This window comes from Ylistrum balloti, unplaced genomic scaffold (genome assembly GCF_031769215.1).
Source record: "Ylistrum balloti isolate Yb309-2 unplaced genomic scaffold, AGI_CSIRO_Ybal_v1 Utg370974, whole genome shotgun sequence".
Taxonomy (NCBI): domain Eukaryota; kingdom Metazoa; phylum Mollusca; class Bivalvia; order Pectinida; family Pectinidae; genus Ylistrum; species Ylistrum balloti.
In genome coordinates this window covers 9,935-37,551 of record NW_026782546.1, presented here as the reverse complement: position 1 = coordinate 37,551, position 27,617 = coordinate 9,935, and the positions used below count along the sequence as shown (strand labels likewise).

The window sequence follows — 27,617 nt, the reverse complement described above, 5'->3', positions numbered from 1 at the left end:
GATGCCATTTACTACACAGCATCCCTATGAACAGGAAATAAAAAGAGCACTGGGCTTTAGCACACCACATTGACCACACAGACATTTCAACAGCAATGCATATGCACAATGTTAACACAACCTAGTAAGTTGTTGACAACTAAACAACAGAACAACAGACATGCCCTTGAATCGTACAAAAAACCTGTAACTAAATCAACTCAAGAAAACTAATAGGGAACAAGACATTGATGTACTACTTTGAATCTCAAAGGCCTTAAACTAATAGACAATGTTTGTCAAAACATTGATCAAGTGAGGCCACTTAATTGCAAAACAGACTAATGTTTGTAAATATGTTTTCATAAAAGAGGAGACTTCGAAGAACTTTTATAGAAAAAAAAATTGAACAATATGAATCATGCATTTGATTCATGATCTTACAGTGGAATTTCTTGTGTGGCTTAGATACACTATAAATATATCTTTGTTCAGACCTGTAAACATTTCCATACTACTTCCATAGTACTTACATACCATTTTCGTAGCACTAACATTCTACTTCCATAGTACTTACATACCATTTTCGTAGCACTAACATACTACTTCCATAGTACTTACATACCATTTTCGGAGCACCAACATACTACTTCCATAGTACTTACATACCATTTTCGGAGCACCAACATACTACTTCCATAGTACTTACATACCATTTTCGGAGCACTAACATACTACTTCCATAGTACTACGTACCATTACTGAAATAATTCCTTACTATGTCTGTAGCATTACAGTAGCATTTGTATTTATAGCTTCTAACCTAATAAAATTTCATTCAAATTATTTTACAGATCATACTTCAAATGAAACAAAAATAAGAAAAAATAAAACAAAAAACTTGTTAAAATCCTTTTACATATAAGATGTATCTCACTATCATAATTTCATTGTATCTAACATCAAATATATGAATACTATTTATTTGGAAATAAATGGATTCAAAAGAATCTTCATGAATATGTAAAATTTGTGAGTCAGTGAAAAAAATCTGTGATATATGTATATCTGTCAGAGATGGTTAATTATTTTCATGCAGTCATCCAAGATAATCAGCATCCTGTTAATCTGCAACCTGCATTATATCATCTATCAATAATAAAAACAACTCCACCATGAATCATTAAAGTATAAAGAGAACAACCTCGTGCATGAACTCCTATTATCACATTGTCAGAGGTTAAAGTTATAATCTACTGCGATATTTCATAAATTCTTTTACACTACATTATCTACGAGAAGATATTTTAACATAAAACCATTACAGTGCACTGCAGTATAAGTATTATTGTTTCTTATGAAACAAAAATTGGGTCATTTATTTATAAACAAAAAGGCATTTTATTGTATCTGTATTGTTGCTCTAGCACTACCATTACCTTTCATCCTTTTAAATGCTTATTGTAAATCAAAAGGATTGATTATTTCGTAGATTTAATCTGTTACACCCAATATACCTACTGTAATTCAGTTTAAATATCAGAAAAATAGATCACACTGAAAAAGCTGCAATATTTTTGCATTTAAGAATTCTATCAAATGTCCTCAGATATTTCTGTTTTTTTCATGAATCAAATTTCCTGTCTGATGCAGTTAAGAGTCATTCTAGATAAGTTGCTTCATCATAAGGAAGCGTAGTTTACTCTGATGGTTGTTGAAATTCTCCAGCAGGTTCTCAATAAAATGTAACTCAAACTGCCGCCGAATCTTGCCAAGGTCAGGCAACTCGTAACTGCTTGGTATGTTTAGCATTGTGTGGAAAAAGTTTTTCCACAAGCTATTCCAGCTCCTGTAGAGAGAGAAAAATTAAACTATCAGACAAACTTTCCCCCCACTTTTTCTCAATTGTTATTTTGTGACCTGTTTTTAAGGCAATGTAAGAGAAGAAAATTGTCCGTGTTTTCTGAATTAATCACTGATTGTATAGTAATACAGTAACATGTTGATACAAGACAACAAGTTTATCACTAAACTTTCTATATGAATAATACTAGAAAATATCATTTTAATAAATTGTTATATATTGCCTTAAATTTGCCTCACTATGTGATAACACCTTGACAAAATGCCCTCCTTTAATATTACATGTATAAAAAATTGAGAGGTCAACATACAGACGACAAAACCTAGCTTTGAGATATATGATCACACCGACCTATTAAAGGAACTGTTTATCCTCCACTCATCATTTGCTTTGTACACTTTCATGTACTGTCCAAACACCAGCACGTGTATGGTTCCAGCAAGACCAAACATATCAGTCTGAAAGGAGATGTTACAGTTTTAATATCTCACACAATAACAACAAATCCAATCCCTTTCAGTGGAAATACTGGCCTAACCTACTCATAGTTTTACCATTAGACAAGAAATCAGATAACCAACCCTAAAATTGATTTTAACACTGTTCCAGATCATACGGAAGTGAGAAAAATATACCATTTTACACTATGTAGCATCCTGTATTATAACCCAACAGTGAGATTACCTGATATGTCCATGGCATGTTGGTTTTCATCTCTATACACTGGAAGCCTGAAGTTTTCACCTGAGCCATGAAGGTAGTGCCAGGTGGGTACTTAGTCATATCAATACTCTGTCCAAAGTCAATGAGTTGAAAGGGACGATGATGGCCTCCAAACACAACATTTGGATCCGAACTTACAGGTAAGCTTTCTCTGTAGAAAATCACAAAGATGGTTTTTGAAGTATTTTTTCACAATGAATTTGTAAAATCACAAGTGTACAGCATACACCTTTGAACCAACAAAAAAACACGAAACATTTCAAAATCCAAGATGGCCATCTGTCTGCCATTTTTCTCCCAGCAGACTCTAAATTGAAAGGGCACAACTTGGGGCCAATGGAAACCTACATATGAAATTGGAGAAAGATCTATCAAGAATTTCTGATGGAATAGCAATAACAAACTTTCACATTAACAATCCAACATTGCTGCCCATCAGCCATTATGTTTTTTGACCAGTCCCAAAATCACAAGGATACAAGGGGACCAAGGGGTCCTATCTATGAAATCTGAGAATGATTCATCAAGTGCTTCTCTAATATCAGTAATAACAAACCAAACTGCCGAATTTGAAGATGGTCACCTGTTTGCCATGTTTATCAGACAAGTCTGAAAATAAGACAAAACTAGGGACCAAGGCATCTGAATGCATGACATCTGAAAAGGATCAACTGAGTACTTCTTCAGAAATAAAAATAACAAGAATTGCTTAAGGACTGGCAGATGGATGACAAATGATAGATGACAGAAAATGTATCAAGACAAAATGCAATTTGAACAGGCGTATTCAAAATTTAATGACTTTACAAGCCCTGAATGAGGAGAAGTTGGTTATAAACAGACACCACATCCTGAATCCACTGGCTTTATCTGCAGTCCCTGGACAAGGAAGTTGTCTGGCTGTAAATGGAACTGATATTCTGAATCTACTGTCTTTACTTACAGTCCCTGGACAAGGAAGTTGTCTGGCTTGATGTCTCCATGTATGATCTCACATCTCTGTAAACTCTCTACAACACGTATCAACTCAATGGTGCAGTACATTGCCACCGATTCTGGTACCTGCTGTTTCTCTCTCTTCACCAAGTTGACAAGATCCTTAAACAAAGCAAGATGGCCGATTATGTACCATTCTTTTAAGGATGCCAAAATACAAAGTATTGTTAGTTATTATGCCAGATATTAAAGATGGAAGGCTGATTCTGAACGATGCTTTAATGGATACAAAAAAATAACGAGTATTGTTACGAATTACATTAAATAATAGACTTGGGCACTAACCAGGAGGGTGCCAAGCTCAAAGTACTTTGTGATCAAACAGCTGGAGTCATGGAAGAAGTAACCTTTCTGGACTGACATCATTGCTTGTGACTGAAAAATAAACAAAGGCTTAATTATCTTATGCATTTCTCTGTAATCTTTTTTATAAAACCACTGCTAGAAAGATGTAACAAGAGCACCACAAACTGATGAATAAGATGCCTTTCTAACACTATCCAATAATTTCATTTGTTTGTTTGCTATTTAAGTATCTGGTAGCCAGTGTCATGTCTAAATATTATTATTATATATACCATAATACATCCACCACACAAATAAAAACTTGTTGAGTTGTATGTAAGTACAGATATCATCTTTGAATAACAGCAATTTGTATTGTTCATTCACTGTAACTAAAAGTTACATTACGTCATGCATTGTATTGTGTATTTCAATGATATATATGTGATATGTATATATTTATTATGTCTTTTAAAGGGAATTAACCAAACAAAATATCTAATTCCTCAAAATGTCAAAATCTGGATCAGTAGTTCACATGTATCTATATGCATGACCTTGGTAGTAAAAACAATAAGGTGACAGATGTGATTTTTGTGTTTATTTTGTGATGTAAGTATAGCTAACATTAAAATGAAAGTAACTTAATCAAATTTTACCCAATAAAATATGCAGAGATGGACTAATTTCATGGATAAATCTTCCTCATAAAATTCACTAGTATTATAAAACATGTTGATTTTTATCTGTTCCTTATTTCATGGTTATGGATTAAGAGTAAACATTAATTTAATAAAAACATGAGCTGTGCCAGGCAGTAAATGATATATCTGTTCTAGGCCGATTGAGCATTTTGCACCAGGAAAGGGAAGGAAAGTGATGTTAAATGTCTGATCAACACATTAAGATCATTTACAGACAGTGCCAGTTGTGTTATGACGCAGGAATCCAGAGTAAACCACCATGTGTCAATGGCGATGACATTCCAAGATGATCCGTGAAAAATATTGTTCCATCAATTTTACAAATGACATTAATTGATAAATAAATTAAATAAAAAAAGTAGCTGATCCTTTAAAAACTTCCTTTGATATTAAACGGACACTAGTTCTGTAATTAAATAAAGGGCTATAATTCCGTAAATTCTGGTTAAAAAATTGCAGTCATCGATATTGTGCTAGCCATCACTGTAATGAATTTGAACCTTCCTATACCATTGAAATTGATCTGTTGATTACTATTTGCGATATTGAGCAGACACTGTTTTGGTAACTGAATAAGTGTCATAACTCAATAAATCATGATCCATAAATTACAATTATCAGGTCTGTCTGAGCTGTCATATTACTGAACTTTTCTATGAAGTTTAAAATTGATCTGTTGAAAACTACTCTTGATATCGAGTGGACACACTTTTGAATTGAATATGGGGCCATAACTCCATGGATTTTGGCTTGAAAATTACGATTACTGAACTTGTCCAAGATACCATGATGATGAACCTTCTTTTGGTTCAGTTTCCTACCTATTATTTACAAATTACAATTCAACAGTTGTGCTCATAAACAAAACCTTGGGTCCTGGGATGGAATAGGCATTTTACTGGTGTAGACCTTATAGCAAATACTGGATCACATAGTCATTACCTCCACATTTCTAAACAACATGATCATTTTTTCACATTTTTTTTCATTAAGCTTGGTATTTCGTAATGAAAGACCTTATTTAGACGTTAAGAGTTGATACAAATTGACTCACCACATCAACTGGTGCCTGGAGATTTCTCAGCCTTTCAGGTATCACAGAACATATGTAGAATTCCCAAGGGTTCCCTGGTTTCTGTATCTGTTCAGGTCAAATTTTACACTAACTATATGCTCAGATTGAATCTTGAGGCATGGTTCATATTTTCAGAAATCCAATCATCCATGATCATTGAGAAGAATCTCTATTTTAAATGCAAGTCCTCCAAGTTGAACTATATATCAAGATACTTTTTGACAGCAAAACCAGTAGCTGTGTTTAAATGTTGTTGCATTACATGGTATCCAGTAAAAAGGAAGGGAGATAAACTGCTTCAATATATTTCTTGTCATATCAAAATAAGAAAGTATCAAGTACGTAAACAAGTACCATATTCAGCACTTTCAGTTTGAATCAGGAATTTCAATGTATGGAGTAAATATATCAATATCTTCACATTGACATTTTTATTTTCGTGTTTTGAAAAAGATATATATTACATGAAATAAGAAATAATAACTTTCTTATCAAGTTACAGAGTGCTGTGAGTCCAAATGCAGGAAAAGAAAGCAAAAAAATTAACCTTCATTGCAAATAACTCATCTTGACCGACACCATTTGGCCCTTCACAGGCAAGGTCAATGTAGGAGGCTTTGTAGACACTGGCATAGCCTCCCTTTCCTACCAGGGATTCCACTGTATAAGGGTCGCCACCTGTTGATGACAGACAGAGGGAGATCAGAAATGACATTAACCATAAGCATAACTAAATCAGGTTGATATTTTTGGAATGCATACTAATTTGGTAGACATCAAAACAAATTTTTTGTTTCTTCATTCATTCCAGACTAATAGTTTAAAGAAAATGATTATAACATTTGGAGGAAAATATGTACTTTTCATGACTTAAACCTCCTTACCAACACTGTAACATGAGCTAACACCAGAGGAAAATAATCACATTCAGGTTACTTTTTCAGAGAGGTACAATCCATGATTACTTGTTGCCAAAGAGAAATACATTATAGTATAGAAATGAATACAAACAATAGATGTGGAAATGAAACACAGTTTCATAGCATGGTGATAATGCTAAGAGTTTCAAAGAAATCAATTAAAATTGAGGGAGAACATTTGCAAACAAGACAAAAATTATGAAAAATCAAACATCATTAATAAAAAAAAAAAATGTTGAATCAAAAATAAGTGATGTTCTAGTAAACATGTGAAAGAAATCAAACCTACCAGTTTGAGAGAGATGAATTAAAATCTAAGAAGAGAATCTCTAGACAAGATATTTAGACTGAAACAAGAGATCCCGGAAGGATCTTGGCACACACCATTGTTTGATCTTTATTTGCTCTTTGAAAGTTAGATCTTTGCCCTTATTTTCTCTTCACTTCTTTTTTGCTCTTAATGATAAGGCATAAAAGTTTACTATGGACAAACAACAAAATTTTTGATGGGCTTATAAAACAGGATAACTGACACTACCAGCGCTCTGATATTCACATTTTTTGCTAAGTAGAAAGAAACTTACCAAAACTGACAATAGTCTCTGCTGTAACTGTCTGCATGGTCTCATCATGGCAGTCAACGTAGTTAGGGTATAGAGTCAGAGGCTTGGGTAAGTTGGTGAGAAACTCTCTGATGGTGTCCGAGTCAAATGGATTGTGGGGGTCAATACGTATTGACATGGACAACAGTGCCTCAGTCTTTTCATCCAGATCAAGTGGTACATAACCAGAGGTGTCAATCAGATGAACAGAATCGTTGTGGTTGTCTAGGTCGGTGGGATAATGACAGTCTGGTTTCTGGTCGGTAGAGGGATGACGGCCCCGGGAACTATGAAACACACTGTCCCCACCCACAGACATGCCTGTCTGATGACCTGAAGATTCCTCATTACTTCCCTCCATAATTGGGCTATATGAATATGAGGATTATTTATAAGATACAACATAATTTCATCCTTTTATTTTAAAACAATACAAAGTTAAAGTGTTAGGAAGAAACAGAAAAAGACATCCATTATTTCCTAGCATGGCACTTTTTCCAAAGACCTAATCACCCCTTAAGTTTGTATTTTTTATGATCCTTCAAGGACTTTCAGACATTTAACTTCAAGACTTTTTGGCTTTTCCAAGACTTTTTCAATTACAGAGATCAAAGTATTCTTGTTCAGTTTATAATTTGTAATTGTTTCCACTATATTCTGTCAGTTTTTTTTAGCTGTACCAAGAATATAGCTCAAAATGTCACTGTAAAGTTCTGGAAATTTGATTTTATGAATATTTGAAGATAAGTATTATATTTTGTTTCTTATTTGAAAAAAAAAACTTTTCAATGCATGAATGCCAAATTCCAGACACAACAACAAATTCAGGATTTTCCCAGAAACATGTTGCAATTCAAGGACTTTTCATATCTGTATGAACCATAAGCACCCATAATTTACAATTTTCATCTGTACCAAGTGCCTTTCATATTTTTAAACATCTACATTAAGGCAGCCATATTTTTATTGTTTATTTCCAAATATATCACAAATTTTAGTTTTTGTAATATCTTTTAATTCTTTTTGATGACTAGTGGTGTATTTCTTTGCTGTCTACCTTCCAAACTGTTTCTTCACAGACTTTTGAGTAAGTTTAGCATTAGAATTCTTAACATAAATATTGTGAAACGATTCTATAGACCACTGACTTGACTGACATTCCATTAAATCTGACCAGATCTGTTGGAGTCAAAATATCTATCTGTTTATAGTGATATATCACCGCAACAACCTAAACTGACTTTTCTGGTGTCCAACACACGCTTTCTTGTTTTACACCGAGTTTACCGACTCTGACAGAGGTTTTACAATCCCCAACTCATGTGGATCAAGGAATTAAAGCCTAATCAATCAAAATACTTTTCATACAGGATGAGTGTGTGTATAATATTGAGGCATCCACAGGGTAAACTACCGCTCACTGTACTGTGTGTAAATAATACCCATAAACAAAATTAACATGTTAGAATATTCTGTAACCAATTTCTTAGCTACAGAAGGATATTTTGTGATGTGCCAATTATGTAATTAAAAGCATATTTTAAACTTTTTCAATCCCAAAAAGCACCTGCCCAAATTGTGTTGATGCACACATTACACCTGTTTTTATGCTAATTCCAAAATTCTGTTCTACCTGAGGTTATTTGGTTGCATAGCAGCATCTTGGTATGTAGTGCCTACAGATTCGTGAGCACTTTTTTCTTCCTTCTCACTTTTCTTGTTGACCTCCTCCTCAAGGTCAAGAGTGAACGTAGTCTGTGGTCCATGAGAGTTGTTGGCGTTGAATGGCGTTGAAGCAATGTGGGCTGCAGCGGCAAAACTGAGGTGAGAGCCGACAGGTGCAATAGTACAGTCATCCATTGCCTGTGACTCTATACCTTCCATCTGAGTGTCACCATCCTGTAACTATTCATAGTAAGAACAAGAAACTGTTTTGAAGATTCTTTTAAAACAATTCAAATTTTTAGTTAGAAGCCAAAATGATATAATTTAATCTGAAATCACATTTAAAATTTTGTATGTAACAGAATATAATTCTGTCTTGATGACATTTTCAGTTTTAAAATAATAATTTTTACAGTGTTAGGAATGCATTTATCTTTGGACCATGCAAATAACTGCGCAACTTTCATGTTTATGATCCTCAATAAAAAATTAACTAATATTTGCATATACTTTGTTGCAACTACCTTTGAAACCAACCACCCTACTAACGATTTATAGCACATATCACATTACAAATACACAACATATTTCCCTTTTTTGTAGAAAATGTTTTGTTTATAAAGCAGAGGTTCACATACCACTGAGAACTCCATTTTCTTTGGCAGAGAAGGTGGTCTTGACTTTTGTGTCAGTGGTTTGACACTGCAAACAAGATTTTGCCTTGGTATCTGGGGTAGTCCACTGCCAACAGAGTAAATGTAAATTTATTCAAATGAAAATAATTTACTTACTGACCATGACTGATCTTTCAAATAAACAACAAACTTTACTGACAAGTAATGTTTGATTGCTTTTTTTTGGTTTCTAGTATTCAGTTAATTAGCACAGAATCTGGGCATTCCTAAGAAAGGGTTTTATGGAATGTACTTCCTTTCCTCCTTCAAACCCCACAGGGCTGATAATCACAATAAGATGATTCAAACCACATTAGAACAAAATCCAGGCATTCCTAACGAAGAATATAAGAGAATTGGCCTCATTTTTCCTATTGGATCCCACTGTTTCCACCCAAGGATGCTTCAGACCGAATTGGGACAAAATCCAAACATGCCTATAGAGGAAAAAGAATTAAAAAGAATTTGCTGCATTTTCTCTGATGAACCAAGCCTCTTTGGCCAGAGAGATTTGATACCCATATGTTTATACAAAATTACTTCCCCTTCATCCAAGTATGCTTCAGACTTGGGCAGAATCAAGGCATTCCTACAAATTAAGAAGAATCTTGAAGAATTTGCTAGATTTCCCACTTTGGGCCCTGCATCCTGCTCCCCCTCTCATCCCCTCCCCTCCAGGCTCTTAAGGGGGGGTTAGACCCACCATTTACACAAAATTGAATACTTTTCCACCTGGGATGCTTCAGATCAAACTCCTGCTGAGTGAGTTAAAAAGTCTTGAAAACTACTATTTTGCAGTATTCCAAGTGTAATGGTCCATAACTATATTCTTGGACTTTATCGATTAGGTTTCAAACTCAATCAGAATCCCTGTAGGGCAACTTAACAAAAGTCTGAAAACGCACCAAATATGAAGTCATCATCTCTCAACATAATGGGAAAAAGTCTGAAAAAAAACCATTTTGTAAAATATGCAAAACTCCACCTTAATAAGGATATTTTGGCTGGGATTCAAACTTGATTTGTAACCCTCTTGTTTGAAGCCACACATTAAAATTGAAGTTATTATATCCAAACATATGGGATAAAATTTGAGCAAACTGCAATCTTGCAAAATATTCTACGTACAAAACGCCATCAATCCATCTCAAATTAGCTTCATTGAAAGGGATTTGAACTTCAGCTGTAACCCAGTAGTTAAAAATCCATACATCAGACTTAAAGTCATTATCTCCAAACAGAACAAAAAAAAAAAAAAAAAAAATGGAAAAAAAATTCAGGGCATATAAAAGGATGATCCAGACTGACAAATGAGGGTTTTACTATAAATCCCACTTCACCCCCATTTCATGGCTGGAAATTAAAATATCCAAAATTATTAAAACTGCAACAAGAGAGTTCTAGCTTATACAAAGTTACACCACTGGATTGACAAGATTACTGAACAAAGTTTCAGGTAGTTTTCTTGATAACTGTACAAAGTTTTGAGAAGTCAACTTAAACAGTTTCAGAGCTCTGGTCAGAAAAATGCCCATGCACAGACAAAGCCCAAATCAACACCCTCCGCCAATGTACATTCTGATCCTGAAGGAAAATATCCTTTACTTCTGCAAAGTTCATATTTGAAAATTAACATTATTCCAACACAATATTTGATTAATAACTTCCTATATAACTCCATTCTAAAAGAGTAATGTTTGGTATTGAGAGTGTGTGTCTCATTTATTACTGTGTTAACTGTAAATAGAGATTGATATCCATGAGACCATGAGAGAATGAATAGAACTTGGAAGTGACTGTCAACTCACCAGTTCTCTTTGTCCACATGATCTATATTCTTGCGGACTGCAGCAGATGCATTTTCCTTCTCTTGAGTTTCATCATAGATAGCAAACATTAAACCTCCACTTGCTTTTGGTGGCTCTACTGGTTGAACTGAAATGATTAGTAAATAAATGAGAATCTAGACAATTAATTTTAAATTTGAAGAAGTGGACCTAAACTGAAATTGAAATCTTTGACCCTTTTGACTTACACGATCTCCATGTTGTGGTAATCTTTGTTGTCATGTTATTTACGACTTGGTAAATGAAAGCTTTCAGGAATCTTAAAGCATATCGACATAGACCTGTCAAAAATAAGGTGACTGTCACTACTTTATCAAAGTAATTTACTGCTTTTCATTTCTTCTTATACATCAATTAAATGCAGGAAAAACAAACACCATAATTCTTACCTCAATTTCAACATAAGACAGAACATAAACAACAAAATTTTCATCTACACCACCCTACTTTGACAACCCTCCCCCACCAAATATTCTATTATTCCACTCACCACTCAAATTCTAATGTTCAGTACCTGCCGGTTAAAAATAAGAATAATCACAGATTGGCCAGAGACTGTCCCAAATTGGCACTTTTACTTAAAAGCAATTTTTAAATATTTAGAAACACATCAAATTTCATTTTATAATTCACAAGTACCTCTAGATAACGCACCATCATTCTGATTGTCATTCTTTTGTGGGACCTCTACATCCCCGCCCCAGCCAAGGTCTTTCTCCAGGTCCAGTGAGGCATTAAAAAATCCCTGTACCAGCTGTAGAGCTTCCTTTGTATTAACAGTTGGGGAGGGTGCTGTCAAACTCTTAAAAACAATCAAAATAGGTTTTAAGGTGTCATGCTACATACCTGTGACATGAATCAATTTCCACAGGAGTTCTAATCTAGCAATGCAATATTGTGTTCAATATAAACACTCGGAAAGTTCTGTAACTATTCCAGATATACATATATTTGAGACGAAAGAAGGTAAGATTGACTTATACCAGTACTTCTACATCATAGATGAGGCAAGAGACATACCGGCCTGCCACTTGAGAACTGCCGGAGAGAGGTCTGACTGTCATTGGGTGTGCTGAGACTGTGGTCCACAGGTGTGTTTCTAGAACTGGGATTCAAAACTCCTTCCCTCTTGTCACCTGAACCAAATGACTGTGATGTGATCGGACGCAAACCAAAGTCTTCAGTCTGGTCTCCAGTGGCCGATCCCTGAGATATCAGGTCTGATCTTGCAGAATTATTACCTCCAAAGTTAAGATGTTTCATCGCTCCACTCTCTCTAATGACAAAGCAAGGAAAGATTTTGTTTTAAAGGAGAGATGGAAACTTATTAAAGTCTAACATGTATTAATAAGAAAGTATGAATGAAATAAAATATTTCCCTCCATAAACTAAACATCATGCAATTGCAAACAAGATGGAAAGTAATGCAATAGGAAAGTGTATGGCCCCTTTGTAAACCAGTTTCTTTTCAGGCCTTTTAATTTTCATGGTTTTACTCTTCTATACTATTTCACAGTGACATGGATTACCAAATCTTACATTCTTTAACTTTGGTATTTCTTAAGTAAACATGTTCATGATGGTTAACTTTCTCACAAACTGGTCTGATATTGAGAAAATAAATAGTTCATGACCATTTGTTGGGTCACAGTTCTTATCTGGTTTTAAGCAGTTCAGACAGCATGCATTGGTATTACACTTGTTATAATAAGTATAGTCATAGCATTAGTCTTACCTGGTCCTAAACCCTGATATTTGTTGGTTAGGAGCATCACTGATGGTTAGCTGATTTGCAAGTCTATGTTCTACTTCCATCTCCATAACCAATTGTTGCTGTTGTTGTTGTTGTTGTTGCTGCTGCTGCTGCTGTTGTTGTTGTTGTTGCTGCTGCTGTTGCTGCTGTTGATTCACTCTGTTGACAAATACAAACTTTATGACTGGGGTGATACTGATGTAAAACAAAACTATTATTTACCTACCCATTATATATCTGAGAGGTTACAACTTTCATTAACAACTGCCAACCTGCCGAGATTCCATGAAAGACAAATCAATTTTGAAAATGAAGTTTTCAATTTTTTACTTCATAAAATGGTATTCTTCATACAGACATAATTTATGATATAAAATGCATATCTGCTGAACTTTGATAAGGATTGTATTTGTGTATATTACATCTTATACAATTTGTTAAAAACTAACAAATTTGGACAATATCCTGCAATTCCTGAAGAACAAGATAGATTTTCCCTATTGGGCCCTGTCCTTTAAGCTCAAAGAGGCTCTGAACCCTTGTTTATACAAGAATGGTTCCTCTTCCCCCAAGGATGCTTCAGATCAAATTTCATTAAAATATGTTCCGTCACTTATGGCTAGTTTCAATTTATAGAAGAGCTGACAGATGACAAGCCATGGTATCCCTATAACCCACTTGGCCCATCGGGCTACGTGAGCTGTAAAAACATCTTATGTACCTCTCCATTTTAGCTTGCACTTGTTGCATTTGCTGCTGACATTGGAGGCGCATCGCTTCCTGTTCTTGTCGTAATCGGTCACGTTCTTGTTTAATTTTTTCAGCCTCCTGTACTAACATGGCACGATTTTTCTCCATCTCCTCTATCAAATAGATGCTTGTCTTAAATCATGGCAACTTGAAAATTTCATAAAACTTGAAAACATGTGGCAATTAAGATAAAAGAAGATGAATTCTTCAGGATTACATCTCTGCAGCCCCATTTTGACTCTCACATATTCCCAAAAACCATAGACGTTCAGAAAACAGTTGTGGACAGACCCAAAAGTTGTTTGTGAGTTGCATTATTTTCAAAAGATAGATAAAAAAATATAGATATGTCAACCAGAAAATTCTCTAAGTCAGTGAAGTATAAATATGAAGTCACAGTGAACTAATTTTGTGTATATTATGTTGACACAATAAATTTGGCTGATGTATTCCAGTTATTCAGGATAGGAGTATATAGCATGCAGAAATGGGATTATTCAAATATTGGGTCTTTTGTCAATCCTTGAGCTATATATGATTCCCAATCTGGTAAATACAGAAAAAATTTCTCAGAAACAGGAAAATGCCTCAATGGTATCAAGAACAATAAGAAAGCCAGTTCCTATTAACAGCAGCCATATATCAATTTACCCATGAATTGTCTTTTCTCCTCTTCTAAACCACGTTTCTCCTCGTCAATAAAGGCCTGTATCTCCTTCTCCCTTTTACGTTTGGCCCACCAATGTCTGGCATGAAGCTCTTCAAAAGACAGCTCTTCTACACCCATAAGTAGCTTCTCCTTGCAGTACATGACTCTCTGATTAAATAAGAGCGATGTTAGAAATTGACTTGGATACATAGGACATAATCACAAAAAACATATGAAGGTTTTGAGTATAGGATTTTTTTATTGATCAAACTTGGAGGTATGGATATACAAAAGATGGTAATTTGAATTCGAATTGGATGCTAAACTTAACATCCATGGTTAAACTAATGATAACAAATATTTAAGTCATAATTATCATAGTGTATATAGGATTTTTCAAGAAATTTTCCAACATTTTCTCCATTATTTTTTCCAGGTCTAAACTTAGATAAAATAGATTTCCTGTACTAACCCAAGACATCTGCATTCCAAGATTATTATTTCTCTCTATATACTGAAATTATACTACTGAAAATATTCAAACAAGATAACAAATTTCCATATCAACACCATAAAGTGACAGTTACTGACAAGGTGTTTTACATTTAGGTATACAGTTAACAATTTAATAACAAATGATATATATTCTCATTGAAACTAGAAAATGTCTGTAAGAAAAAATACTCTCGCTCCCATGTAAATAAGAGTCCTTGTTAGCTGAATTTGTAACAGTCCTCAAATGTGACATTTGACTCATTAACCTTGACTGATGACCTCTTTGATCAGAAAAGGTCTAATAATTGATTTTATGATACAAAATCTGTTAAGAAGTTCTCAAGATAAGACAACATTGATTCTGAATGGGATAAGGCTTGACAAGATGGGACAAACATGATTAACACTGTATACAAATCCCACTCCCTTCCCCCTCCATGACCTTATAAAATGAAGGGGCATATAAAATATAACTACCTCCCCACCTCATCCCCACACAATTGATAGCACAAAGGATAAATTAGTTGTCAAACATGTTATAAATACCTAGAGGATGAAACTTCTAAATACAATAAATTCTCCTAAAAATTCCTTTCAATTGTATTTATTTCTACTTGGTATTTAAAAGAACTTTTCAAAGATTTTTTTGCTGCCAAGTTTTCTTACATACAATGTAATGTGTAATTAAGTTATTAATCACTGACAATGATAAGATTCACATGTCTCAACTATGTACCTGTGAAGAATTGTTGGGGTTGACATTTTCATCATTGTGCACCTGTGAAGGCAGACTGGGCTTCAAATTCTCATTGCTGATCATCTGAACTTTTGGAGCAAGATTGGAGTTCACATTTTCATCATTATACTTCTGAATCTGACCTTTGGCTTGAGCAGGCATATTGGGATTTACATTCTCGTCATTAAACACCTGAATATGTCCATCTTTAGAGGCTAACACAAAGAAAAAATTATCTTAATAAACTTTCTATTTTTAGTGTACTGTAACTTGCCTGAAATGAAGAAACTCCTCATAAGGATGTGGAGACCATCCAACAATTGCAGAGTGAATGAAATATTTCTATTTGTTATCATCTTTGAAAAAGCTTTCTTCAATCTTTCTCCTTTAGGAAATACATGCGTTATGTAACTTTACGAAAACAAAATTTAACTTTCTGTTGAGAAATTATTATTATCAAGCTGATAAAACATCATTTCTTTACCTCTACTTACACAGTTTTGAGTATCCAACCCTGGGACCGGCAGCTTTACTATCCAGTAACTGTTTTCTCTGTAACTCCCTATAAAACACACACAAGTATTTTACTATCCAGTATCTGTTTTCTCTGTAACTCCCTATAAAACATACACTAGTATTTTACTATCCAATATCTGTTTTCTCTGTAACTCCCTATAAAACACACACTAGTATTTTACTATCCAGTATCTGTTTTCTCTGTAACTCCCTATAAAACATACACTAGTATTTTACTATCCAATATCTGTTTTCTCTGTAACTCCCTATAAAACACACACAAGTATTTTACTATCCAGTATCTGTTTTCTCTGTAACTCCCTATAAAATATACACTAGTATTTTACTATCCAGTATCTGTTTTCTCTGTAACTCCCTATAAAACACACACTAGTATTTTACTATCCAGTATCTGTTTTCTCTGTAACTCCCTATAAAACATACACTAGTATTTTACTATCCAATATCTGTTTCCTCTGTAACTCCCTATAAAACACACACTAGTATTTTACTATCCAGTATCTGTTTCCTCTGTAACTCCCTATAAAACACACACTAGTATTTTACTATCCATTAACTGTTTCCTCTGTAACTCCCTATAAAACATACACTAGTATTTTACTATCCAGTATCTGTTTCCTCTGTAACTCCCTATAAAACAAACACAAGTATTTTACTATCCAGTATCTGTTTTCTCTGTAACTCCCTATAAAATATACACTAGTATTTTACTATCCAGTATCTGTTTTCTCTGTAACTCCCTATAAAACATACACTAGTATTTTACTATCCAGTATCTGTTTCCTCTGTAACTCCCTATAAAACACACACTAGTATTTTACTATCCATTAACTGTTTCCTCTGTAACTCCCTATAAAACATACACTAGTATTTTACTATCCAGTATCTGTTTCCTCTGTAACTCCCTATAAAACATACACTAGTATTTTACTATCCAGTATCTGTTTCCTCTGTAACTCCCTATAAAACACACACTAGTATTTTACTATCCATTAACTGTTTCCTCTGTAACTCCCTATAAAACACACACAAGTATTTTACTATCCAGTATCTGTTTCCTCTGTAACTCCCTATAAAACATACACAAGTATTTTACTATCCAGTATCTGTTTTCTCTGTAACTCCCTATAAAACACACACTAGTATTTTACTATCCATTAACTGTTTCCTCTGTAACTCCCTATAAAACATACACTAGTATTTTACTATCCAGTATCTGTTTCCTCTGTAACTCCCTATAAAACATACACAAGTATTTTACTATCCAGTATCTGTTTTCTCTGTAACTCCCTATAAAACACACACTAGTATTTTACTATCCAGTATCTGTTTTCTCTGTAACTCCCTATAAAATATACACTAGTATTTTACTATCCAGTATCTGTTTTCTCTGTAACTCCCTATAAAACATACACTAGTATTTTACTATCCAGTATCTGTTTCCTCTGTAACTCCCTATAAAACACACACTAGTATTTTACTATCCATTAACTGTTTCCTCTGTAACTCCCTATAAAACATACACTAGTATTTTACTATCCAATATCTGTTTTCTCTGTAACTCCCTATAAAACACACACTAGTATTTTACTATCCAGTATCTGTTTTCTCTGTAACTCCCTATAAAACATACACTAGTATTTTACTATCCAATATCTGTTTTCTCTGTAACTCCCTATAAAACACACACTAGTATTTTACTATCCAGTATCTGTTTCCTCTGTAACTCCCTATAAAATATACACTAGTATTTTACTATCCAGTATCTGTTTCCTCTGTAACTCCCTATAAAACACACACAAGTATTTTACTATCCAGTATCTGTTTTCTCTGTAACTCCCTATAAAACATACACTAGTATTTTACTATCCAATATCTGTTTCCTCTGTAACTCCCTATAAAACATACACTAGTATTTTACTATCCAGTATCTGTTTCCTCTGTAACTCCCTATAAAACACACACTAGTATTTTACTATCCATTAACTGTTTCCTCTGTAACTCCCTATAAAACATACACTAGTATTTTACTATCCAGTATCTGTTTCCTCTGTAACTCCCTATAAAACACACACTAGTATTTTACTATCCAGTATCTGTTTTCTCTGTAACTCCCTATAAAACATACACTAGTATTTTACTATCCAGTATCTGTTTTCTCTGTAACTCCCTATAAAACATACACTAGTATTTTACTATCCAGTATCTGTTTCCTCTGTAACTCCCTATAAAACACACACTAGTATTTTACTATCCATTAACTGTTTCCTCTGTAACTCCCTATAAAACATACACTAGTATTTTACTATCCAGTATCTGTTTCCTCTGTAACTCCCTATAAAACATACACAAGTATTTTACTATCCAGTATCTGTTTTCTCTGTAACTCCCTATAAAACACACACTAGTATTTTACTATCCATTAACTGTTTCCTCTGTAACTCCCTATAAAACATACACTAGTATTTTACTATCCAGTATCTGTTTCCTCTGTAACTCCCTATAAAACATACACAAGTATTTTACTATCCAGTATCTGTTTTCTCTGTAACTCCCTATAAAACACACACTAGTATTTTACTATCCAGTATCTGTTTCCTCTGTAACTCCCTATAAAATATACACTAGTATTTTACTATCCAGTATCTGTTTCCTCTGTAACTCCCTATAAAACACACACTAGTATTTTAGTATTTTACTATCCAGTATCTGTTTTCTCTGTAACTCCCTATAAAACACACACAAGTATTTTACTATCCAGTATCTGTTTTCTCTGTAACTCCCTATAAAACATACACTAGTATTTTACTATCCAGTATCTGTTTCCTCTGTAACTCCCTATAAAACACACACTAGTATTTTACTATCCAGTATCTGTTTCCTCTGTAACTCCCTATAAAACACACACTAGTATTTTACTATCCAGTAACTGTTTTCTCTGTAACTCCCTATAAAACACACACAAGTATTTTACTATCCAGTATCTGTTTTCTCTGTAACTCCCTATAAAACATACACAAGTATTTTACTATCCAGTATCTGTTTTCTCTGTAACTCCCTATAAAACACACACAAGTATTTTACTATCCAGTATCTGTTTTCTCTGTAACTCCCTATAAAACATACACTAGTATTTTACTATCCAGTATCTGTTTCCTCTGTAACGTCCTATAAAACACACACTATCAAATATCATACATTTGTTGACTGGGTTTGAGATCAACATGTGTTGAACCAAAGGCCTCCGGCAACAGTCTGGTCTGAGGGTTCAATGTAACCCATGTTGACAGAAAATCAAGTCTACAAAAGTTTTATTATACCTTCTACTGTTTTTGTCCAAGAAAACAAATCATTTAAGATGAATATAGATGTAAGACAACATCGTTGTGAAAAAGTCCCATGCTTATGCATTGTGTTTCACTTCTATATAATCTGCCAACAGTTTCGCGTCCACATGGATGACATTGTTGGTGTTAGCACTATCTCTGTTATTGAGAATGTCATCAATGTCTTCAGAGGTATATTCAGCAAGTCTATCCAATATTGATTCATTCACTATAGAAAAGTATAGAGAGTAAATAGTAAAAGTACAGCAACAGCCTGCTTTTCCTCTACTGTATGTCCTTACAATATTCTGCTCAACAGCACCACTTGAACTTGAGAAGAAATTTAAAACAAGATAACGCAAAGCATGACATTATCCCCCACACCTGGATGTTTAAAAGAAAGATGCAATCATATACATGATTATGTATAATATAACAAATTTAATTTCTATTTGCTATTTTTAATTATTCCACACATTGAAAATGGAGAACTTCTACTACAGTACTAGCTTGATGTCTGTACAAAGTTTTGAGTACCAGGTAATTACCGTAGACAGTTTGAGAAAACTGGTCTTTCCATGGTAACAGAAAAAGCATTTAAATAGTAAACTTCCCCATAGCAAAAGATACCGCTAGCTTGAAAAGTGTAAAAACTTTTGAGCAATTACTTTGAACGGTTTTAGAGCACTGGTCTAGAAAAGCTGAAATTTGTGATGAGGGTTTTTTGTTTCCATGGTAACAGAAAAATAATTTAACTAGGGCACTAACCTAATATATACAGAAAATTTTGTGGAGTTAAGTGGAGTGGTTTTGAAGTTGTAGCCCGGAAAAGGAAGTTAACACTAATTAAGGTTTTTGAGTATGTTTTCATGGTAACATAAAAAATATAAAAAAATTAAATGTTGTCCATAGCAAAAGGCACACCCAGGGCACTAACCTATTATGTACAGAAAAATTTGTTGAGTTGAGCGAAACGGTTATGAACTTGAAGTCTGGAAAGGAAAGAAAACACTTATTTTGTCTTTTTTTGTTGTTTCCATGGTAGCACAAAAATAAATATTAAAATAAAATGTGGTCAATAGCCAAAGACACAACTAGGGCAATAACTTAATATATACAGCAGGTTTTGTGAAGTTGAGTTGAACAGTTTGAAGTTATAGCCCAGAAAAGCCCTTGGATGAACAGATACACAGGTGGGTGGAGCCCAAACTAATATAATCGGCAAACACATTTGGCAGGGGATAATAAGCATTTCAAGATGGCAGTCACGGATGTTGATGTTGGACAAAACTGTAATGTAAAGACATGCCTTCCTATCTATGGCTAAAGGCAGAGTAGCAGAGAATGTAGTTCCCATGAACATGAAATGAAAAATATTGTCCTCTAGAAATTAAACAACTAGAGAGTATTCTGCTAGCACACGTAGTTTGGTCTAAAGGTTAAAAGATGTTACAGCTACAAATTACAGAAGATTCATACAAGACCAGTTTTTGTCATTTATTACATAATCATAGAAAGTGAAAGTGACTTTCATGTCTACTGCAATATATTTATGTTACTATAAAGACACAACACTTACTCTCTTTTTCTGCATAGTTGGTTGAGTGGCTGGGCCTGACAGCGAATACCCTCCTGTAAGATGAGGTCAGCATTTTGGAAACTCCCTAACTGCCTTGTAGCATTAGCCCAAGCCTCGTAGAATATGGCCAATGTAACACCAATACCTTGCTTTTGCATGTAGCTGTATATTTCAAGTGGTTCCTTGCAGAAGCCAGCCTATGGCAAGAATGTATTAGCATCATGAGAAAACATCAACCTTCTATGCCCAATTCCTTCATTTTTATCCCTTTACATGATAATAATTGAGTAGGGTTATCCCTAGATCATATTTCATAAAGATTTAAATGATCAAAAACAAGACAATCTAGCTGTGTTTTGGTACAATTTTAGAAATCTGGGCACCTTGCTCAGGATAGGTGACTTCAGTAACATTCAAAATCAGGAGATACAGACCATTTACCATTTGGGGTTATGATATTGTTTCTGGTGTCATTACCATGTCAAGGTCAATCAGGCAACCATGTCAAGGTCAATCAGGATCACCGACCTCAATAACCTCATTAACAAGCATCTAAGCTAGATATGCCAATGAATTTAGGTATGGTATATAATGGTTATATTGGCATAAATTATTTTCATGAGCCAATCAAATGTTGCATTACTTTTCAAAAAAATAAGTACACATGTAGTTTGCCATTAATTGAGTTTATGGTCTTACATATTTAATCCATGCTGAGACATAGCGCTGGTCATTTTTGTAGTGAGCTATATTGTTAAATGTCCTAAAGCACCGGTCTAAGAGTTCAACAAGGTTACTCTCCTTCTCATTCTCTGGGCTGTATTTCTCTATCCGCAGCATATATCTACAATATTGAAATGACAATAATAATTATATAGTTTGTTTATTTAGATTTTACATTCTGAGATTTTATTTATCTTTTTATTCTGTTTTTTTTTAGTGTTTTTTTCCATGAGCATTTCATCTAATTTTTTATTTACCTTCTCCATAGAAAATAAGTAATTATGAGTGCTATCAATGATTGGTGAGCTCACCAGCAGCAGCTAATGCTTTCTACCCTGCTATATACAACTGAATACATGTCACAAAAAGCTATTTAGAAACTTATTAATAAACTTTCAAATAAATTTTGATGTTTAGACTAAAACATGATCAATTTTGCAGAAAGAAATTGACTCGAGAAAAAGACAAAAAAATGAGAAAAAATTCAGTACTTATTTGTTGTATCATATGTAGACATCTGATGATTGTTTATACCACGTAAATGGTGTGTAGGATGCATATTGGTCTTACAAAAATTTATACCAAAACATTACAAATTTTTAGATAGAATGCTGAGACTTTGGGTGGGGGACCATCATATTTATAGTAGCTCATGAACACATTTGCTTGTAACGCTTGTAACCTGTGAGCCAAAAACCCATATAATTTGTGTGATATATATATACGATGCAGTGCACCTTGTTTTGCAAATTCAAAAGCACAGGCCCTTGATATGAAATGGATGAACAATAGTTGATCATTCACTCATTATTTCTAAAGACAGCATGTTATTTAATTGTGAAAATTATCAGGATTTATGCATAGGAATAAGGTGGAAGTGGACATATTGTTGTAATTATTTTTGTCAGACAATAATTCAAAACATCATTGAATGGAATTTCTTTTATATTTACCTATGCCACACTTCAAATGGGTCATTTCCATTGTATGTCTGCAATTCCTCTTCAAATTCCCTGCAGTTGAAATAAATCAGTGATCAGGAATTGAATAGAAAGAATTATTCCAATCAGTTATTACAGTGATCATACAAGATCTATGTATTTATCAAATTCATATTTAATTATCATAGGAAAAATGAAATACCAGTAAAAATCTAAACATTTTGTCATCTTCCTTCTCTCCTTTGATGTACATCACATAAATCTCAAAGACGCATAATGGAATGACTGAAGGTTGTCACTACTGTTAATCTGGTAGGCAATTGCAACTGCACAAAACCAGATTTTCATGGATTAAGTTTGACTGCTATTTATATGTAACAGAGGTTATTATTAGTTGCAATGTCTCCACTAGGATTTGAGCCTTGAACCTCTGGCATACTAGTCTGTCGCACAACTGATCAAACTAAACAGAAGTTCTCCTAGTTGAGCGGTAGATTGCAACTTGTATTTTACCAGGGTTACATACTCCCCCTTCAGGAAATAACTTGTCCTCAAGTTTCCAAGGGGTTTCTGTGATGTTTGGGAAAGTAAAGCTAAGTACGATTCCCGAGTCCCTATATGGGCGCCAATGTAACTGAGGTCATTATTGATTTCAATGCTTCCTCGAGGACTTGAACTTGGTGTCATGCATAAAATGTAACCCCTACTAAAAACTATCCAGATACTTAAAAAATCTTCAATCTTATTGTTGAGTACCCTAACATATGGCTAGAGTAAGACTAGCAAATGTCTATCCATCCCAACCTTCCTAATCTCAAACCCCAGGGTGAAGAAAAAGAAGTTCTCACTAGCCTTGCGGTGTATTGCGGCTAGTATTATAACAGGGTTACATAAATTTTCCTTAATATATTACTTTATCCTGCAACTCCAATGACACATACAGCTGTATCTAAGCACACATATTTATTCAACAAAAAAGATACTTTCTAATTTACTTAGACATTTCCTATAAATAATTGTTTCAATAAGTGATTTCATTTGTTGTAACAACCAAGTTTATTTATGAAAATTCATAAAATTGCTTTTTATATCCATTGAAGTGTGGAATTTTATATCTGTGCAGATTAATTATTTCAAAATGCATCATCAGTCATAATTCAGTTAAATGTTAACATCGGGTAAACAAAGACTGAATAGACTTCACAAACTCTTGAAATGTTGATAGTCTTAATTTTCAATAAGTGTTGCATAAAATACATGGTTGTGTCTTAAAATACATGCTACATTCTGGCTCAGGACAGAGAGACAAATGTATATGATTTTGACAAGGGTAAAAAAGATAAAATTGACAGGCCACTTTTGTCTTTCTGTCCTGAGCCAAAATGTAGCTTACATTTTAAAACAATGATCATGACCGTGTATTTTCTATCTAAGCATTATTATCTTCCTTAATATCAAAGAGGTATCCCAACTTTTCCTTGCCTTTATTTATGAGATTTTTATTACTGTTTAACAAGTTGTAAAATATTCTTTAACCTGTGGGTCTTTTTTAACAAATAAAGCAATGTTAACTGGTACTGAAGGATGGGTCAGTTAATCTTAACTTTGTAAACATATCCTAATTGCAGAGATTATCCCATTATAAATATTCCATTATAAATAATCAATGCTATATTTTTTAATAAATTCATCATAAGAAAAGGGTGTCTTTGTATTGAAAACGACACATACAAGTTTACTACTGTGTGAATAAGCTTCAAAATTCTGTAGAAATACTCAAGACTAGACTGCATAAGACACTCATTCGGATCAAGAGTTAAAAGAGACTGGAACCGTTTACCGCATAAAGTGACTAAAGGTGCAACAACGCTGAATGCATGCAAATCAAGGATAAACAACAATTAGAAATGGCTAGATATCAAGTTCAATCCATGCTGCTAATAGTAAGGAGCTTTATACTAGGGAAATATGAATCTATGAACTATATATATATATATACACACACACACACAAAGTACTGACAATATTTTGAAAAGTGGATTTTGACGTCCACGCAGTATTATTTTTAAATACTTGGATGTAATTATAAGAAGCTGGACAAACTAGCTCTGTAATACCACTATGGGCAACCCATGACAAAAAGAAGAATTAATAGTTACGGTGGTCTACAAGGATTTAGCTTATACAGACCGAAGATGATCTAGTGAATCGAGTGAAAATTTCAAACTCAGCTTTCAACAATTAGACACCTAGGCCTACAGTCTAACCGAACGTTAGAAGGATCTCGTTTGTCTAAAATGAGCAAGGAATATATAATGGGCTCGTGACAACCACTAGGTTATCACTTTTTAGTATTATCACAGTTGCTACAAACTCCATACCGTCTGTTCATTGCCTGTTCCGTTCATGTACACTTCTATTATTGATGATGGCGTTTCAAAATGTCCGCCTTGCGCATGCCCAGTCTCTATTAAAATAATCTGAAATGTCACTGGCTATTAACACGGTGGGATCGGGGGTTTAATCTCAGTTACTACCAGTCGCCAGTTTCACGTATCTTCCCAAACCTTCCCTTAAAATTGGATAACATTATATTAGTTAAGGGAAACTCCTTAAGTTTAAGCAGAGGTGTATAATATAGAGGGCAAATAAACTGCCCATATTATCTATATCTCTTTGTAAAGCTGTAGCGAAGAAGTTAAGATTTAACTACAAGTAGCCTTTCAAGTTGTTATAAACCATTTTTCTCCATGAGTAGGCAACTAACGATTTCCAAAAGTAACACAATAAGAAGGTAAACAATTTTCAAATAACCATCATTACCTCCATCCCTTCCTACTCTGTAGCCATCCCGTCATCATTGCCCCATCCATTTCAGGTTCTATATGTAGACAGACAGTCCATCTACCATCATCACCCCATCCCTTTCTGGTTCTATCTGTAGACAGACAGTTCACCTACCATTATCACCACATCCCTTTCAGGTTCTATCTGTAGACAGACAGTCCACCTACCATCATCACCCCATCCCTTTCTGGTTCTATCTGTAGACAGACAGTCCACCTACCATTATAACCACATCCCTTTCAGGTTCTATCTGTAGACAGACAGTCCACCTACCATCATCACCACATCCCTTTCTGGTTCTATCTCTAGACATCCTACCATTATCACCATATCCCTTTCTGGTTCTATCTGTAGACATAGACAGTCAACCTACCATCATCACCCCATCCCTTTCAGGTTCTATCTGTAGACATAGACAGTCGACCTACCATCATCACCAAATCCCTTTCTGGTTATATCTGTAGACATATACAGTCAACCTACCGTCATCACCACATCCCTTTCTGGTTCTATCTGTAGACATCCTACCATCATCACCCCATCCCTTTCTGGTTCTATCTGTAGACATCCTACCATCATCACCACCACATCCCTTTCTGGTTCTATCTGTAGACATCCTACCATGACCACCCCGTCCCTTTCTGGTTTTGTCTGTAGACATCCTACCATCATCACCCAATCCTTTTCTGGTTCTGTCTGTAGGCATCCTACCATCATCACCCTGTCCCTTTCTGGTTCTGTCTGTAGACATCCTACCATCATCACCCCATCCTTTTCTGGTTCCGTCTGTAGGCATCCTACCATCATCACCCCGTCTCTGTCTGGTTCTGTCTGTAGGCATCCTACCATCATCACCCCATCCCTTTCTGGCTTTGTCTGTATGCATCCTACCATCTTCACCCCGTCCCTTTCTGGTTCTGTCTGTAGACATCCTTTCATCACCCCGTCCCTGTCTGGTTCTGTCTGTAGACATCCTTTCATCACCATTACTTTCCAAATGAGCTTTGTCAACATCACGATTGCCTTGGAGTTCGGACTCGTTAGATTCAATTTAAACAATACGCTTCCCATGTCATCATCATCGCCATTTTAAAAATCCTGGACTGGGATACAGGTTTCGGCAGTTTTTCACTTTGTTTGGACTGTTCAGTGATATCGTAGACTGCATACAGCATTGCATCATTTTAAATTGAGGTACGGAAATATTAAAAACCATCGCTAAAACCATTTAACACTGAAATGGAACAAGGAAGAAAAGGAAAAAATATGAAGATTATGAATTTCAAAATCTGGAATTTTGCACCTTATAGAATAACCATTATAACCGACACTTGTTTATCAACACGTTGATAAAGAATGTCAGCTGATCGACTTGCTGTGTCATGGATATGACTGATTGAATGTTGCTGTTATTTTAGATTCGAATACCGGGTAGTTCGTTCACTATTGGTAAGCCATCAATGAATACTTCGATTAAAAGGCTGGACAGTTCCAGATAGGTACATTGCATATGGAATGTTACTTCAATAACGTGTAACCAGTATTGTGATGGATAGTCTAGGTGTTGGGTCGAACAGGAATGTGTCTTACTGAGAGACCAAGGATATACCTAAGAAGACGTAGACTAATAAAATACAAATCACCGTAAAACACAACATAAGTATATACATTTCTCAATTTAAAGCATAACGTTTAATTCATTTAAATAGGAATTCACTCAAGAGAAAGGGAAAACGAAGAATAAGTCGTGAGGTAATTGTTCATGCTATGTAAATCTGCTGTAAAATTATGTCAGTTTAAACTATGTTGTCTCCTTAAGTTTCTGCGACATGAAATTCACGAACCAGAGTAGGAGGTCGATTTTCAACACGTTCCCATGTTTGTTCAGAAAGACAAAGCCATTTCACAAGAGTTATTAAACACAGTTGTAAACCTTTTACCTTACGT

General features: G+C 34.5%; 1 protein-coding gene across 1 annotated transcript; it reads right to left on the bottom strand.

Annotated features, from left to right (window-relative positions):
* Positions 1–1,644: 1,644 nt before the first annotated feature.
* Positions 1,645–26,657, bottom strand: LOC132559824 (mitotic checkpoint serine/threonine-protein kinase BUB1-like). Its single transcript, XM_060224451.1, has 23 exons — positions 26,154–26,657; positions 25,944–26,018; positions 25,647–25,780; positions 22,836–22,895; positions 21,859–22,003; positions 21,160–21,356; positions 16,212–16,279; positions 15,718–15,932; positions 14,489–14,654; positions 13,809–13,950; positions 12,355–12,610; positions 11,989–12,136; positions 11,296–11,422; positions 9,452–9,554; positions 8,782–9,053; positions 7,131–7,516; positions 6,174–6,304; positions 5,609–5,692; positions 3,848–3,937; positions 3,510–3,664; positions 2,528–2,717; positions 2,195–2,301; positions 1,645–1,828 (listed from the first exon to the last, which is right to left on the bottom strand). The coding sequence occupies exons 1-23, from the start codon at positions 26,655–26,657 to the stop codon at positions 1,645–1,647; spliced, it is 3,939 nt and encodes a 1,312-aa protein (XP_060080434.1).
* Positions 26,658–27,617: the final 960 nt, after the last annotated feature.

Coding starts and splice junctions, on each gene's coding strand:
- LOC132559824 (XM_060224451.1), bottom strand. CDS start 26,657: ATGGTGATGAAAGGATGTCTACAGACAGAACCAGACAGGGACGGGGTG. Junction 12,137..12,354: donor AGTTCTCAAGTGGCAGGCCG/GTATGTCTCTTG, acceptor ATTGTTTTTAAG/AGTTTGACAGCACCCTCCCC. Junction 3,665..3,847: donor TTGAGCTTGGCACCCTCCTG/GTTAGTGCCCAA, acceptor GCTTTGTTTAAG/GATCTTGTCAACTTGGTGAA.